General features: G+C 49.0%; 1 protein-coding gene across 1 annotated transcript; it reads left to right on the forward strand.

Annotated features, from left to right (window-relative positions):
• The first annotated feature begins 7,358 nt into the window (after positions 1–7,358).
• On the forward strand, positions 7,359–18,209 carry LOC108925356 (protein cornichon homolog 2-like). The gene is made up of 6 exons (XM_018737206.2): positions 7,359–7,439; positions 11,021–11,089; positions 11,642–11,689; positions 13,040–13,152; positions 14,072–14,215; positions 14,922–18,209. Exons 1-6 carry the CDS (start codon positions 7,359–7,361, stop codon positions 14,947–14,949), a joined length of 483 nt encoding a protein of 160 aa, XP_018592722.1. The 3' UTR covers positions 14,950–18,209.
• Positions 18,210–18,428: the final 219 nt, after the last annotated feature.

Raw genomic sequence — 18,428 nt, forward strand, 5'->3', positions numbered from 1 at the left:
CAGACACGTGTGTCATTCTCCAGCGTTTCTCCAGTGCTATGGTCGAGTCGCTTTGTCCCGTCAAATTCGGTTTAATTCGCAGGGATATTTTTGGCGGCAGGCTGTAAGTGTAAGTATCCGACCGGAGCATCCGGAGAATGCACAGTTGGAGAATCCGCTTGGAATTCTGTTCCCCGTTTGGTTTGCGTTCCCGCTGTTTATTATTTCCCGTTAATCTTCGTGCTGATGAGCCGGCAGAAACAGACGGTGGGGACGGATACCGTGTCCGACAAACAATTTACCTTCCCTGTGCACGCTCGCCGCTGTCTGGGGGAAACCCTTTGCAGCGGCCGAAGGTGCGAGCTGAAACGTGGCCCACGCCGTTGCATCTCCACACAAGGTGGCAGTACAAATCACAAGATAGGTCCACCTACTCATGAGCCTCTTCTGCCATGGAAGTTATTCGCACTGATTTCCCACGTCCTTAACACATAATTGTTTTTTTTGTTTTTTGGTTCAGTCATTGACTTTTGTCTGCTCCTCAGATAAGAAGACTCTTATCTATATCACCAGGGTGAGCACTGGCCTTACACACACACACACACACACAAACTACTGAGATACAGATCTAACTCAGACGAACCATTTTGAGTTGGGTCCATACATGCACCAATGTTGTAAAACCATTCATGTGTGATACGTGATAACATTTATGATCAATTTTGGTGACTTGACACATATGCATGACAGCATATCATTTAAAAGTTCACATCTGAAAAGATATGAAGAAAGTTTCATGCAATCTGGACAGAGAAAGCATGTATGATACTTCTCTCATTGACGTGAAAATTTGCACGATACTGGAGTCCAAGAGAAGGTCTGCTCTCCTCTTTAGCAAAGTGTGTAAGATAATGTTCCGGTAAAACCTCCTCCTCTATAACACACGCACAGATGGAAACCGTTTCTCCTGAGTGGGGTCGCGGCAAACCGGAGCCTAACCCGGCAAGATAGGGAGCGAGGCTGGAGGGGGAGGAGACACGCCGAGGACGGGACGCCAGTCCATCGCAAGGCACCCCAAGTGGGACTCAAACCCCAGACCCACCAGGGAGCAGGACCCGGCCAAACCCACTGCGCCACCACATCCTCCCCCTTTGTATAAATGAGTAGTTTTTCAGTTGCACTGACTAGAAGAGACCACTAAGCAACAAAATGATTATTCAAAAACCCATTTTGGGATGCTGTTTCTTTGACAGCCTAAATAACCTCTTCCAATTCTTAAGAGTGTGTAAAGGACTTAATTGCTGACAGTGGAATCAGTCTGAGCTGGTCTAAAGAAAACGGAATTTTGCACTTGAGTCGTTCAACTGCAGACGCCCAAGCTGTTCTATTGTAATAAATCAGCGATCGTGAAACTTTATAGTAGTTACCACACACTGAACTTCACCCTTTAGCGCACTCACGAAATCACAGCATTGGCAATTTCCTACTGAGGAACTTTGTTCGTCCTTTTGCTTTCACCGTGTGCACAACCTCCTCCTGACAATACATTCAGTGCTTTGTGTCCTTGCTGTGCACGTCTTTGCGCCACTTTTTCTTCCAAACGCTTCTCTCCCTGTCGTTCTCCGTCTTGCTTTACTCTACGACAACACGCACCTCGGCTACTTGTTTCAACGAAAAAAAAATCGCATCCGCCAAAGAAGAAAAGTTGTGACTTCATGGGGACGTTTCCGAGAACGCCTGATCACATGCGTCCTCGTGGTCAGGCACGTAAACGAAACGCGGCACACACAATCCCATTCTTAATTCCGCACAAGTCCATGGATTGTCATAATGTGCCAAGACATTCCATAATAAATTGCCGTACCCCATTTGCATATTGTGGAAAAGGCTATTTTCACTGCCCCGCTACTCCCGTTTCCCCTTCACTAGACTCTTGAGACTGATTTTTGCACTCTGTGCCAACGTCTTTTTTCGTTCCAACCATCCGTGTCACTCTTTAGACACTCTTCTTTTTGTACATTATGGGATAGTGGTTACGGTACAATAAGTTCCTTCCCGCAGGCCTCCCTATGTCCACCTACCCAACACGACTGCTCTTTCTTCCAAGGAACCGTACACCGCATTAATGTTGCTTTTTCCAAGGGCTTCGTCTCCCACCTCCAAGCACTGAGCTGTCATTGTGATTATCTTATCTCAGGAGGTGGGCAGAGCTGGGTGTGTTAGTGTGCAGAGTCCACGTACTTAGTCAGGCTGAACCTGAGTAGGGAGGGCTATGGCAGGCGCTCTCGAATCTTGTAGGCCCTCACTTGTACAGGGACACCAGGTCCCATTGTGAACATGGGCTGTGAAACAGATGCCAGACATCTCACACACACACACACACAAAGTAGCCCAGAGGCAGTAACAGCACAACGAGACAGATGGAGACGTTTTATGCAGCAGTTTCTGCACCCTAGCCTTACATGACCTACACTGTAACTCACACAAGATCGTAACACCATAGTGGTCACATCTGACCAACGAATTAACCGAAACGACAGCGTGACTTTACAAGAATTTGTTTGTTTGCTATGCGTGCAACTTGCCCAGTAATTCCTCAGAAGAGCTCAAGTTTGGGGACAAAGGCCTTGCGTAAGTTTCTGGGCAGCCAGTCATTGTGTGACATTTCCTTCATGGAGAGCTGCCTCGAGCCTCATCGGCGCTGCACTGGGAAACACACACACACTTTCTGAACCGCTTGTCCCATACGGGGTCGCGGGGGAGCCGGAGCCTAACCCGGCAACACAGGGCGTAAGGGACACACCCAGGACGGGACGCCAGTCCGTCGCAAGGCACCCCAAGCGGGACTCGAACCCCAGACCCACCAGAGAGCAGGACCCGGTCCGACCCACTGCACCACCGCACCCCCCCTTTGCTGGGAAACAATCACTGTAAAACTGTCACACACAGTTGTGCTGATTACCAGTCGTAACGATCATCCTAAAAAACATGAAATGACCACTTTTGCTCATGATCTCGTTCTTCCTTTAACAGTGTCCCCTTGAAACTTTGCACGGGTAGCAAGAATGCTAGGCTTTCAAAAAGTGAAAAAAAAAGGCAAAATAAGAAAAGTTTCCTCCCTAGTTATTATAGATGATAATGTGACTGTGTCTGGAAAAAAAATAAATGCTCTGCTGTAGTGAAATCACTAAAGATATAAATGACTAAGGACAAAAAATACTGAAAGAAAACAAATCACTGAATCCCAGTCATGGGCTCCTCTTGTAATACGGTTGCTTACCAAGCATATTTGAAAATTGTGGTTTTAATGATCAATTATGTCATTTTTATGGTTGTATCTATATGTAGACATGCTGAGCAAACTGTTAGTGCAACGCAGCGGCGAAGAGCTGCGGAGAAAAGCAGCACCTGTCAATGCAGAGGACCCGATATTTTAGGCTGGCTGAGGTCCACAAGGAGGAGCTCTGTAACTGGGAATGACATGCAGTGCGCACATCCTGCACACACACTGCACACACACTGCACGCACACAACCACATACCACTTATCCTTAGTCTACAGTGACTGGGACAAACATTTTTTAGATTTTGCCGTTGCATTAAATTTCACAAAAGACGTGATGACCCTTTCAACGCCCTCCCCTGGGAGTGAAATGAATTTGCCACATATTATCACTTGATAACAGAAGCTTGTCACCCTTCTCTGATCTCCTGGGAGACTTTATTGCAGAGGAGCCACAATAATGTAATCTCTTATAATAAAAAAATTCAATTGCAGTACATTCATCTGATCATAGCAAGGCACATATTTGCTTAAATGAAGAAATCGATAAAACAAAGTAATAATAAAAACTGACAACACTGATGATGATGATAATGGGCCAGTTATATTTAAACATGGTGAAGCTTAACCCTTTAATCTACTACGGACCATCTGCCAGACCTGTTGACACTGGTACTGGTCTGATTTTAATCTCCAAGTACATTATTTTTGTAATTGATGCCACCAGCTACCATTTTGACAAAAAATATTTTTCAGGTTTGTCAACTAATACTCTGTTATTCAACGTGAACTGTAGTAACATCTTTAATGGGCACTTTTTAATAGGGTTTTAAATCTCCACTAATCTTTGCGGCCTTTGTTTTTAATGAAATATTGACATGTACATAATTACAAAAACTTAATACCAAGCAATTTCTGCATGGCCATCTGTTCCTGGGGCTGATTCATATCACTAAAATGTTTCTCTGCTGGGGGGTGCGGTGGTGCGGTGGCGCAGTGGGTTGGACTGCAGTCCTGCTCTCCGGTGGGTCTGGGGTTCAAGTCCTGCTTGGGGTGCCTTACAGCAGACTGGTGTCCCGTCCTGGGTGTGTCCCCTTCCCCCTCCGGCCTTATGCCCTGTGTTACCGGGTAGGCTCCAGTTCCCTGTGACCCTGTATGAGACGTGTGTGTGTTTCTCTGCCCAGCAAAATTTGTGGATGTTGAGGCTGTCTCCGAGAAACAATCCCATTCTTGGGTAAAGTTTCTTTGCAGAGGCTCTTACCTTCAGGCCGGTAACATGATAAAGAAATCTGGGAATGAACGTATTATGAGTAATTAATTTTCCCTTGAATTTGTGCCGAATTGCAGTGGAAGAACAAGCCGTCAGGTTTTGGGAGGGACTGAAAAATGACCAGGGGTAGACGGTAGTATAGTCGTATAGTAGAGCAGTATAAGGCTTGGCTGAACGCTAAAGGGGCATTCAGAAAACATTGTTCAAATATTAGAGCAGTCAATCATTTTTATTACAAATGACACAGTTGATTATGAATAAACCATCATAACAACGCTCACACAAATAATCAAGGCTAATTAATTTTGTCGATGCAATTAAAAGCAGAGGTTGGAATAAAATGAAGCCACCAAACTGTATTGTAGTCTGTCAATCAGTTGCAAGACAGCACTCCAGTCATGGGCAGAATGTCACTTTGTGCTCCAGCGACTCCTCTGGGGGATCGGTACCAGGGCGAAGTAGAGATTCACTCTGTTCTCTGCTCCCACAAATGTTCTCACCGGTCTTCACCTGACCTGTGCCTTGTCATGTTTGCCTCTCGGGTGAAGAGGGAGAAGGGCAGAGGAGGCGAGGAGCGTAGGATCCATGGCACGGGGCGAAGGTAGAGGGACGTCACGGAGCGGGAAGGTGCGAGACGGGCTCCGTCGAAGGGCACGTTATCAGGAAGGGGACCGAGGATGAGAGTCGAGAGTAGGGTTAAATGAAAGCAAGCGCACGTGAGATGAGAGCAGGTGCAGGTTTGGTGAGAAGAGCTGAGGGGGGGGGAGCGGCAAGAGAGAGAGTCATCCATGCACTCGGAGCTTCTTGAGGCGCTGACAGGGGCGGGAGCACTCGGCGGAGACGCAGCTCGCCTCCTGTCCTTTCATCTGGCTCCGGATGATGGTGGAATACCAGCGCAGGGAGCGGGTGCAAGTAAAGGGGGGATAAAAGGAGGGGGGAGACTAAAGAGAACAGCCTTGGAGATCCCGAGCATCCCCCCCACCCCTCCCCAGCACCCTCACCCCTAGCCCTGGCCGTCCTCTAGGGAACAAGGGAGTACAGCAGACGGGTAAAAGAAGGCAGGAGTGTGTGTGCCAGAAGGAGGGAGACTGTTGAATGTGCCGGAACATTGTGCGGAGGACAGCGGCGGTGGCAGCGGCGGCGGCGGCAACCTGGGCGCCCACTGAGAGACGCAGGGAAACAAAGAGCGAGAGAAAGGAAGGGACACAAAGAGGACGCTTCTGGGTCTGTCTTCTCATTTATCATTTTCCGGGGAACGCGGAGGGACAAAGGGGGCGTAATGAGGAAGGAAAGAGGCTGATCAGTTGGTGAGGTTTAGCGAGAGGCTCCGCAGAAAACGGGCAAAGCAACGGCTAAAAGAGATCGAGTGGCGAGGCTGTGCTTTTTCCTTCCTTGTTCTGGCCGCCGTTTGCATCGCGTTGAGGAAACTGAGAGGGCAGCGAATGGACGGGATTGATGGAGCCAACAGACAGGGAGGAAGAGCTAGAGAGCAATGTTTAGAAAGGTGCTGGCTGTAAATCACAGCAATATGGGAATATACAGACTTCAGTAAATGTACTTTTGCCGGCGGCTGTAATAACCGTCCGGCTTCACCGGAGCCTCGTTGCCTTTTGAGCTGCGAAGCAACGGGAACATCAGCTGAGAAGTTGCTCGATATCTTACAGTTTCATCGTGTCGTTATTTGAAGCGTATAGCGGAGCCATATGGAAAACCAGTGAAATATTGTCAGGACACAATTATGAAGTAACAGCCGACTGTAACTGTGCTAATACCTTGTCCGGGCGTTACTCTACGTGAGGTTCACGCTCTTGTGAGTTCTACTGATTTTGTGGCAGATTTGCACAACTGTTTCCTAACATTTATACTTACTTCTTTTCTACTTTTTCTTTTCTTTTTAAAAAAAAATTTTCTCCGTAGTATCTGCCAGACGGTTCAGCTGCTCCATCAGTTTATTTGACAAAAAAAAAAGGTCATGATAGAGAAACGCCTGTGTTAAATATATCAAACAAGGCTGCTGCTCTGTAAACCTCACATCACAAGCCAAAAACATTTTTTCCTCCCATCACCATTATTTAAAGCTTTAATAGTATGAAGTGGCAACATGACAAATAAATCAGTGCCATTCATTTGAGCATTTCCGGTCAAATGTTATAATATAAGGTGAATTCAGGCATCGCTAGCGAGTCGTGTTTTTCGCCGTACTTCTGGTTCGTTGTCGTACTAGTTTGTCAGTAGTGGCGTACGGGTGATGTAACAGAGCATCTGTGTTTTCGAAGAAGGGGAGCGATTTAAGACGGAAAAAAAACCAAGCCGTGAAGCAAAAGCTGCTGTGAGGCTGAGGGAGTTAAGAGAGAAAAAGTGAAACCCATGAAGACGCAGTAGGAGGACCGGCGTCAGCCTTGTGGCTCGTCCAGGGCCCGCGAAGACACCCAAATGGTCTGGGACAAAAAGCGCGTCAGACAAAAAGCCAACGACGCCAAACAACAGCCACGAAAGAGCCACCCGCCCATTCGTTGCGGAGCGAAAGGGCCGAGAGGAAGAGGAGACACACGGCACACAGAGGCGTAGAGGGACGGAGCGATCGAGAAGTGGCGGCTGCACGAAGGGCAAAATCGCCTCTGCTCCGACGCGCCCGAGTCTTTCCAGTAGGACAGCGGCACGCAGAGACCCACAGCAAGAGCAAGAGCAGCAGAGGGAGGCTGCCTGACAGAAAGGCAGAGATATAAGAAGTAGAGAAGGAAAGAAAGAAGGAGGGAAGAGGAGAGAATTAGAGAGAGAGAGAGAGAGGAGGCCGAGCCCCGAGCGCCCAGCGTGGCCCAGCACTGCCATGGCGTTCACCTTCGCCGCCTTCTGCTACATGCTCACGCTCGTGCTCTGTGCTGCCCTCATCTTCATCGTCATCTGGCACGTGAGTACCGTTCCCTCCGTCGTGCGGCAGCACGCGAACCCACATGCGAGCTCGCACACGTACGCGCGTGCACGAACACATCCGCGCACGGGTACGCGTACACGCCGCATGCTTCCGTACGCGCGGCACGTCTCCGATCGCATGCGCGTGCACACGGACGCGCACGCGGGCCCGTGCGTTCGCGCAAACACGCAAACGCACCTGTGGAAACGGACGAGTGCAAGACACAGACGCAGACAGACCAACACCGGGGTTACGGCGGGAAGAACGGTGACGGATGGGGGTGGGGGGCATTCACAATGGATCCTGTCCCTCTTCTACATCAGCGGCAAATTCCGCTCTCCGAGAGCCACAATTTTTGGCTACGAAAGGGTCCGAAAGGGTCACTTTGGACTTGAGTGTCCATGAAGGCTGTGTGATGCTGTGGCCCCCCGCAGGACTGGAGTTTTTACCACCTCCGATACTTTCGGATCCATCCTAGGACCTCTTTAGCGTCCTCACAGCAGGGCAGAGGAGGCACCGCACCGAAAACTTCACGTCCCAACGGCCGTTTGGCCACGCCGATCATTCGAAGATCTCACACAGCTCCACAAGTACGAAAATTAGCCTAAAAAAGTCATTTCGACCAATTGCAATCGATTTCTCAGAAAATCATTCTTTTCAAATATTAAATCAGGGTTCAGTCGTCTGGATCAAACTCGTTTTATGACGAACGTCACCGAACAAATAAACCTCAGATGTACAGATGGCGACCTGCCCTGGGCAGAAGTTAAGCCGCGTTCCACAAAAACGCGGTTTTGTCCGAAACACTCATGGATGCAACACCGTCATAAATATTGATGCGTGAAATGTTAATTATCTCATTGATGCTTGGCATTCAAAAGACATAATGCCATGGCATGTGGTAAGATTTATACTTCAACGGAAGAATCAGTCCTTGAAAGAGGACTTTCCAAGTTCACTTTTAGTGCGTTGGAGTCACTGCATAATTTGCATGGTCGCTGACCCTGCGAAACAGGTGTCGCGATGAATTAAAGGCACACATTAAAAAAGAAAAGGCGCAAAAAACAGGCAATCCAGGGCACTGCCCAGTCAGCAACGTACGGCTACATGATAAGCGTAAACTTGTTCGGAGAACTTTATAACTTTGATGACTAAAGCGCTCGTGAATTGCGAGACAGGTAGAAAAATTATGAAGAAAATTCGTACTACTTTGACCAGAAAAGGAATAAGAGATGCATAAACATGAGAAAAGATCTGCATCAGTATTGCAGCTATTGACAGCTATGCTATTATTATTATTATTATTATTATTATAAGTGATAATAAGACAAAAAGTAGGAGGAAATCATTTTAATATCAACTTAATATCAGTACATATAACTGTATATTAATAAAAGTGAGCACATTATGTGTATCATGCACTTCACTGTTGTAGCCTTATATTTAATGCATGATTTCATGTATGTATGTCCTTGTTATTTCTAATAATTTTTAATACCAATTTTCTTTAATAATGGAAATCCTATATGCACCTCATTATCCAGTGTTCACCGGTTCGTTTGGTGTTAGTGACAAATGGACTGTACTCAACGACTGCATGTCTGCACCTAAATCTCTCCTTCTGCCGCCATCATGAACTTTTGGTATCGTTTGGTATCGAGAGAAGCATCTGCTAAACGAATAAATGTAAGTGTAAATGCTAATGTAAATGTAGTTCTTACCATCTATGAATCAGTTGGAGATTCACAGACATTTGCAGCAGTGATTTATCACAGAGATGTCCAGCAGCCTTTTTATGTTGTCCCTATTAGATTCGGTATGGTACGCTCTCGGGGAACAGTATGATGAAAGGACAAGTCAAAAAATTTTTCGGCAAAAACGACTCCAGTCGTGCGATTCATTTTATTTTTGATCATGGTCTCTGGAGCATCTCGAGCATTACGCCGCACGTAACCCCTAAAAAAAATACACTTCGGTCCAGATGAGGAGGGATTGTTAGGAGGTGTGAAGACATAGCGTATCGTGTCTGACTGATCTGGAGACAAACTGAGCGATACGTAACAAGGCTAACAAAACAAACGGTGGAATTACTGTCGTTCACTGCGATTAACCTTCCTGAATATGTCAGATAAATCAGTTCAATCAAAATGTAGTCATAACGGTGCCACTGTGCCCCGACGCCCCCCTTCTTTCTCTGCACCCCGGATCCATCCGTGAAGCTTTTGTCCAATGGGATTGATTGTTCACTTCTGTAGTAACCATGGTGCCCGCTTAAGTGCCGGACTGGTCGCTATGGCAACTGCATCTGTTTACAGCATGAGGGTGAGCGAGAAAGCAGAGAGGCAGACAGGAAAAGAGATGTGAGCGGGGCGGGGGGGAAGCAGACAGGGACAAATATGAGTTGTAGGCTGGACATTTTAACTGGTAGGTGAGTGGGTTACAACTATGTGAAATGCAAACGTCAAGTTGCCTTGAATAAGGGGATCTTTGCAAAGGCTTTTCAAACCTCGAAGCATGAATAATTTCATGGAACTGCCTCGTTCCTGCGGTTCTAGAAGCAAGAATGTGTAGCACGTTTGCTTCTCACCGGCTCGTAAGTTGCTCAGAATCATACCTGTTCCTTGAAGAAGGGGCAGCTGATAACATAGTGGTTAGAGCTGCTTCCTTCACATCCGAAGGTCACCGGTTTGAACCCCACCTATTGCTGTAGTGCCCTTGAGCAAGGTGCTTTCCCTGAATTGCTCCAGTAAAATTACCCGGCTGCACGAACAGGTAAATGACTGTAGGTAGATTACCCCGTTAAGCCGCTTTGCAGAAATGCATCAGCTAAATGAATAAATGTACATGTGGATGGACAAAGTTGTGGTTACTGGGGGCCTACAAGAGCTCTGAGCTATACGTGCGATCCTAACACCGAAAACTGGCTCTCAAGAACGTTGGCGATCGCTTCCAGAGCGCATGCTGGGTCCAGTGCCTTGGATCGCATCGGCGACCATGAATTCTACAGCAGAGGAATATTCCATGGGGGGGGATGTTGAAGTTTGCCAAGGTATCTCAGCTGGCGGCTACATAAGAACCTCCCACAGTCCTCTCAGCTGATTGCCAGCAATAAGACCGTGCGCAGAAAGCATAGAGAAGTGCATATCCTACTTGAGAAAGATGTCACAAGCACTTGCAGCAAAAAAAAAAAAAAACATCCATCATTTCCACGTTAGCGGTCGCCCGAGGCTCACCTGACACGGGTAGCGATTACGGACTCGGTAGAGGAGCAAGCGGCAAAACAGCCGTGTCATTTAGAAATCGCAGCACCCGTCCACAATCTATCCCAGAGTAAGTAAAAATAAATTGAAGGCCGCACACGGTGAAAGGGATGTTACTGCTTACACACCCGAAGTTCGAGCGCAATCGCTGGGCTACACGGAAATTAGCCAAGTCCCCTCCGGCTTCTTCTTTTTCAAACGGAGCAGACGTCCGCTCGGAGCGTTTCTCCTCCTCTTTCTGTCTGCTTCACGCAGAGAGAATAATTCGAACCATTAGCTGTGTCAGTGAACTACAATACAGCTCTTCTCTCCCCGCAGATCATCGCCTTCGACGATCTCCGCCAAGACTTCAAGAACCCCATCGACCAGAGCAACCCGACCAGAGCAGTAAGAGCCGCATCCAGTCAATTGCAGTCCTTATTAATTCTTGTCGGTGTCGTTTGACCCGAGGGATCATCTCGGCTTCGGTGAGCGCAATTGACTCGTCGATAGCACGACGCGCGGACGTCCTGGTCATCGAGTCTCTCGAAGATCTGAGGTCCGAGTCAACGTTAGAGCCTAGTCCTGTCCGGGGCGGTCGGCGCAAAGGCTCATAGGAACGAGGCTCACCCACTGCGGGGTTCCCAAGGATCAGAGCAGAGTCCCGCTGCTCCACATGACACTTATTACTGCCTCTCCGTTGTCCACCCTTAGCCATTTCAAACTCCTCGCTTCGGAATAATAAGCTTAGAAATAATACGTACTGTGATTTACATATCGCACGCGAACCCGTAGCTATTTTCAGAATTGTGTCCAAGCCTGATATTTAACTGCACATAAAGGCCTTACATAATAGCAGGGCTGAGCAGTTCCGGGGCACCGAACACATGCGGTGATAATTGTGGAAGAGCTACGAGCGTTGGTTTTGTCGCTGACCCTCTCCTTTTCTCAACTCTTTAGAGGGAACGGATACGAAACGTTGAGCGAATCTGCAACTTGCTGCGGACTGTAAGTTCCTTCTGTGTGTTCCTGGGGGCTGTGCGGTGGGGGGGGCGGCGGCAAATGTGGGGGGTGCGTGTCCTCTTTGTGCATCACGGGGCAGAACACATGCGGGGACGGGGAATAAACTCAGCGGTGATGGGGGCAGGAATAAGAGGGGTGGGGAAACGGGGACTCGCAAGCCTTCCTTCGGCATCTATTCTGAAAAGTGTGACACACTGATTTGAAGCCATCTCCTTCCTGCACCTGTGCCCCCCCCCCCAACTGGAATGCATTCATTCCTGCAGCCAGAGTGCGATGATTAGGCTGCTGCATTTGCAGCTCCACGAGAGCATTAGAAGTGAGCAATACCTCCCCCGAAAGACCATGCTCGTGTCGTCGTCCCCCCCCCGCGCTCCGCATGCCGCCGCTTTGCTGGAAGCGGTCAAGAGACACGAACAAAAGCGGCACAGGCTGGCAGACGGAGAAGGAGCAGAAGATTTTAAACGCGACGCAAAAGCGGAGGCTTCGTGAAAGGAATAAAGCGCTTGTGAAGTTCATAGACGACGCACAATGAAAAGCGCCTCCACCTTTCCTCACTCTGGGCTCTTTCTTCTGTAGTAAAAACGCGTTGCGTTTTCTCTTCTGTCGAGTGACGCCGTACGTGTGCGTGTGCGCTACCGTATATGCGTGCGCGTTCACGTCCAGAATGCTGTCGGAGTTTGACGTCTCTTAGGTAACCGCATCTCTGCGAACGATCCTCCGTAATCACAACGCGATTTCGCCGTAAGTACAGGTGGTGCTCGACTTACGACGTGCGGGACGTAAGGCGACCCGGACTTACGACGGCCGTCCCATAAACCGTGCAACGCTGCTCCCGAGTGCCGCCGCTTGGTCGGATCGTCCGAGGCGAGGGCGGCCGCTCCATCCGTCGCACTGTAACGTCAGCCGGACGCTCTGCCGCGCAGGGCCGTATTTCTTGCGCGACTGCGTTTTATTCGCGAAAGCTGGCTTTATTAAAAATGGCAAACGAAAAGTGAGCATCATTATTCTTTGATGAATACCGCACAGTATTAACTACAAGAGGCCTCTTCATAATTACCTGTATTTCATTTTATAATTACGGTACCGTATATTATTATTATTATTGGCATATTTTAAGATATAACAAATACATATTACACAACGTACCGCTCGCACGTATTTTTTGTTTATATTTCCCTATGGCTCATAAAATAGACAGCGTAAAGGACGGCGCAGCCGACTTACAGCAGGGCCGTCGAACAGAGACCTGCAGTAAGTGGAGGACCACCTGTAGCTCATTGTTGGTGTGTGTGTGTGTGTGGTAATGTAGTAAAGCAGAACATGTGCTCTCCTCAGCTGGTTGTTCCGGAGTATTGCATCCATGGGCTCTTCTGCCTGATGTTCATGTGTGCGGCTGAGTGGGTCACACTGGGCCTCAACATCCCCCTGCTTTTTTACCACCTGTGGAGGTACCCCGCTGCATCGAACACTTCTTTGAAAAGCGGGCTCAAACTGCCGTCCTGGGGAGCTCCTTCTCTTCAGGAATGAGCGTCCTCTCCGACGGCCCTTAAACGCGTTGTGTTTTGTTGGGGAGAAAAAAAAAAAAAAAAAAAAGTACACGTATGTGTTTCTCATGGCCACACTTAATGATGTTACGTTGGCACCCGTACTTTTACATTTGCGATGGGCTCACGGTGCCTCGACACACACACACACACACACACACACACACACACACACACACAACTATCCATCATATTGTCACATGAACAAATATACTTCACAGTTTTGCAACATAGATGTGTCAATCATGCAAAACTATAACATCCAATTCAAGGTATCTAGTTAAATGTCATGGTTTTTAATGACAAATTATGAACCAAATATAATTATCAATGTATAACAGTTCATTAGCGCAAACGAGACAAAAGATATGTATATACAGTAACTTACGTGTATATATCAGATATAACAGAACACGAAGGACTGATTCATTTATGCTGTGCAACTGATCAGCGCTTATTGAAATCACACAATTCTTTTATATTAAGAAGCAAAAAAAATGTACATACTTATCTTTCACCATTACAAGTATTCTGTGACTAATCCAAATTATAGTTCTCAGAGCTTTTAGTTTAACGTGATTTGAATGGTGCCATTCATTCGATGAACAGCTTTATTAGTGTTACTTAATTATATATTCTCCGTGTGGACAAAAGCTCCCTTACAGAGGGTGTCCAGGACCCAGACTGAGAACCCCTGATTACAAAATGAATGAAGAAACAAAAAAAAAAAAAAAAAAAAAAAAAATCTATCAAGTATGAATAAATTGCGTGTTTTTATCTATCCCCCCCTCCCCTCTCTCACTCATTGCGCTGCTGCTTTCAGGTATTTTCACAGACCGGCCGATGGCTCCGAGGTCATGTACGACCCAGTGAGCATCATGAATGCAGACATTCTCAACTACTGCCAGAAAGAGTCCTGGTGCAAGCTGGGCTTCTACCTGCTGTCTTTCTTCTACTACCTGTACAGGTGAGGAGCGGCACCCCCACCCCCACAGGCCTCACTCCTCTACTCCCGCCAGATGCGATGCATCCAGTCTCAGAGGACATGTAGACATCCTTAAATCGCACTCTTCAATTTTTTTTCTATTTCAACGCAAAATCTTCCTTCGCTAGAAGGAAACCAAATTATGAAACATCTCAGCATCCAGCAGAGACACAGCTGCATGGGAAATTTTAGTAATTGAATAAGTCAGTACTTTTTGTTCACAGTGATCCTTGTTTTGAACATTATAGATTTAGACCTCATGGATTATCGTCGGGGGGGGCGCAGTGGTGCGGCGATTTTGGTTGGGTCCTGCTCTCTGTTGGGTCTGGGGTTCGAGTCCCGCTTGGGGTGCCTTGCGATAGACTGTCATCCTGTCCTGGGTGTGTCCCCTCCCCCTACGCCCTGAGCTGCCCGGTTAGGCTCCGGCTTGCCGCGACCCCGCTTGGGACAAGCAGTTTCTGCCAGTGTGTGTGTGTGTGTGTGTGTGTGTGTGTTAGTACCAATTCAAAGTAAGTGGTTACCAACTAGAAAAGCACAGGGAAAAGCATGCACACCCTAAACAACACATAACGGCAACGCGATTTTACCATAACGTGCTTTTCCGTGTTTGGGCTCCCGAGGCCAATAAAATCCCCGCACGCCATAGTACCTTTCCTCATTCTTGCCGTTTCTTCGCTCTTCTTCGCAGTATGGTCTATACTCTGGTGAGCTTCTAGCCTTCGGAGAGCATTGCGGAGCAGGAGGCTGAGAAAAAGAGGGAGGTCCGAGTCTCTCTCCTTTTCTCCGTCACCCATCAGTCAGTCCGCGGACACGGCAGAGCGTATCGTCACCCTCCCGGCTGCCGGACGGGGCGGGTGAGTAAAGGGCAAAACGACCAAGGGACGAGTTTCGGGAAGAGGGCAAAGGATGCGACGAGGACCTGCGGGACACTGCCGAGCCGCAAGACCCTGCCATTAGGGAGGAGGACAGAGAGGGGGCACGAGGATCCCCAGCAGGCAGGGAGGGAACGGGAGCGACTGCGAGAGAGGAATGCGGAAGGAGATGAAGGAGAGCCCCCCAGGAGCACTGGTGCCAGAGAAAAGGCCGACAACCTTGGGCCGGAGCGAGAAAATGGAAGCGAACAATTAGCGAGCACCCACATCTGCGTTGCGACACCGACGGGACCGCGTCGGAGACAGATGGCCCCGACAGCCGGCGCCGGCTGCCAACACCGACGCCTGTGGAAATTGAGCTGCTCAAAAATCTTGACAAGACGCGGAACACGGAGCGAACGAGCGCAGCGTTGGGACCGAGCCACACGCGCAGAATCAAGAGATTCTAATTAATGCATTCATAACCTTCCCTGCTTTATTCAGCGGCTGCTCGGCGGCACGCAGGAAACCGTTTTTGTCCCGCTCGACACGCTCGCAGTTTTCCAGGGGTGGAAGCCGCATTTAAATCTGAATGAAGATCAGATGCGGCCGTGTTCCGCGTCCCAGGAGCCGCGCGCGGATGCACCCGGGTTCGGAAGGGCGAAGACGAACGCGGTCTTTCCTTTCTCGTGCATCCGGCGGCCCCGAGACGCCGAGGCCCTCGGCGCGTGGGAAGGGGGCGGGAGTGGGTGGTTTATGAAGGGAGCAGGCGTGGGAGGCTTGGGATGGAGGGCAGGTGTAGGTGGAATGGGGGAGCTGCTGCTCAGTGCACACTCAGGTCTTCAGCCCCACTTTGGATCAAACTCATCTTCTTCTTTCTGCTGCAAGTGCTTATGGGGAGAGAAGCGGAAGCCCACCTGTAGCCCACGGCTGCTCCAGATACCTCTGCCACGCTCGCGGTTTGCAGCTTTAGCTCCGCATCCGTGCCATTAGAGCGCTCGGCGCAGGGATGCCGGGTGGCCCGAGGCTGCCGTGACCGTGCCGTGGAGAGGGACGCACCGCGTCGCTGCAGCGCTCCACGTGGCAACGTAGGATGTCCCACACGCACAGCCCTCAGCCCTCCAGATGTGGGGGGGACGCATAACCGCAGCCCCCGCGAGGTTCGCCATCTTCGCCGCGGCTCGGCTCTGCTCTCCTACCGACTTGAATGTACCAGTCGTGACAGGATGGGTTTCCACGGACTTACTGTGGACGAGCTCCGGTTACAATGGCGTCGAGAAAAATAAAACGAGCGCGTCTCTCAGCCTCGGGACCGGAACCGCTCAGCTCAGACGGGCTCTCGACGCTGCGTGGCGACGCCTAAGTTAAAAGCCATGCTGACTGTATTTCTGAGAAAATGCAAAAAAAAAAAAACAAAAAAAACAGAACAAATCCAGTGACATACAACAATAATATGGCCATCTGGGTGGAGACACGGAGTCCACTTCACAGGTGCAGCTATCAGTCGGGGACTGAGTTTGCACAGCGGAATATTTCATCGTGTCCACGAAGTGTTCGCTTCATCCATCCGTTCGGTCGGTCGGTCATTGCCTTACTTGCCCATTAGATCGCGGAACACATCTGATGGTGTTGTGAACATCTCACAAGACTGAGATTCTTGCAGAACTCTATTTGCACCATAGTAATTAAACTAATATATAGTAACACCGCGACGTGTAATACCGCAATTTTGCCACTTTTATACTTTACACGTTTAGATCACGTGCTGTTCCTAGGGGCTGAATTATCCCAGATTTAAAGGGTCATAACCGATAAAACGTACACTGTAAATAACGAAGCGGCTTCTCCGAAACTTGGGAAGAGAAACGGAGAAGCGGACGCTGTACGGGTGTCGCCGACTAGGAGCGTGCGGCACGCAAGTGCCGCCTGCTTCGGCTCGGCACCTTCCCCGAGATCTCTTCGAAGCTCCGTGCGGACGGAATGCCGCTCCTCTTCGAACCCGTTGCGTCGCGGACGGAAGCGGGGCATCCCGGACGCAAGCGCCGCAAGGGTCGTCCGTGAGGAGGAGCCGGCCCTCGCGGTGTGCGTACCGGGGCCCGGAACCGGGGCAACATTGGCGGAGATGTGACCTCTCCTGGCTCACGGCCTTCCGTTCTCGGACGAGCGCCGTCAACGACTCGCGCATAAATCCACGATGCGATGCGTTAGCAAGGAGCAGGACTCGTGTCGGTGCGGAGGAAGAAAGGAGACGAACGAGCAGTTTGTCGCGGAATAACGGCCAAACCGGCCCCGCAGCAGGGCTGCTCTCGTGACCGTACTCAGGGTCATCGTGTTGCGCCAAGGAGTTCATTCCGGCAAGGGGCGGACAGCTCTTTCGAGAGTTGCGCCGCACGTTCGTAAATGGAATATTGTTGACGCATTCCGGGGTGCGTTTGCACGCGAGGACCAGTTCGGTGGAAGTATGTCGTGGCAGGTAGCGCGGCTCAGAGGAAACTACCGAACACCAAGGCGAGGTCGTTACTCGATACTTTATCCCATGCCGACGTCAACTACGTCTACGTGTAAGCGACGTCGAATGTAACACTGCCAAAGCCGTGCGATTAAAAGCAAGGCTGACGATTTGTGATTTGCTGGAAAAAATAAAAGAAAAAACGTTTTTGCGTTTGGAGATTATTACACTGTAGGAAAACAAGAGATTGGAGAGAAGATGGAAAATACTGCCAGTTATCGTTTTTCTACAATAGACAGGATCCCTTGACACTTTAGAGAATTTTAAGAGCAAAACTTGTTTGCTGTTTTTTTTCTTTTTTTTTGAACAAACCAAAATGTTTTCTATTTACGTTAAGGAAACGGTCGTGTATACGACCGCCGTTGTCGTGCGCCCGGCCTTTCTCCCTGCCCGACAAAACCGAGGACAATCAAGAAAACACAAAAAGGGAAGAGCGGGGGCCGAAGGGGAAGAGGACTGCGTTACTTTGCTAAATTAGAATGTAGATGAACAGAAATATATATTTAAACGAAGAGCTCCTATTTGTAATCGTCTTTTATATCGCATACCTTTGTCATTGTATGCTGCTGTTGTTGCTACCGGTGTGTCCTGGAACCGAGAGGATATTGTAACGCAATAGAACACACTGTAATGTATAAAGACAGTTCTTAAGAGTACATATTCTAATAAAATAGCACATGTTAGAACTTCGTACTCTGCGACTCTTGTGTGCGTTGCCTGTGCTTTCAGGAAGAGACCGAGCGGGTCTCAATCGCCGGGGAAGTAGAAGCGGCCGCCGAGTAACTCTGGAGAGCATTAGTCACATCCGCTCGGCGCTTTAGCCGCTACGCCCCCT

The sequence above is a fragment of the Scleropages formosus genome, chromosome 13, assembly GCF_900964775.1.
Source record: "Scleropages formosus chromosome 13, fSclFor1.1, whole genome shotgun sequence".
Classification (NCBI taxonomy): domain Eukaryota; kingdom Metazoa; phylum Chordata; class Actinopteri; order Osteoglossiformes; family Osteoglossidae; genus Scleropages; species Scleropages formosus.

Coding starts and splice junctions, on each gene's coding strand:
- LOC108925356 (XM_018737206.2), top strand. CDS start 7,359: ATGGCGTTCACCTTCGCCGCCTTCTGCTACATGCTCACGCTCGTGCTC. Junction 7,440..11,020: donor TCTTCATCGTCATCTGGCAC/GTGAGTACCGTT, acceptor CTCTCCCCGCAG/ATCATCGCCTTCGACGATCT. Junction 14,216..14,921: donor TTCTTCTACTACCTGTACAG/GTGAGGAGCGGC, acceptor TCTTCTTCGCAG/TATGGTCTATACTCTGGTGA.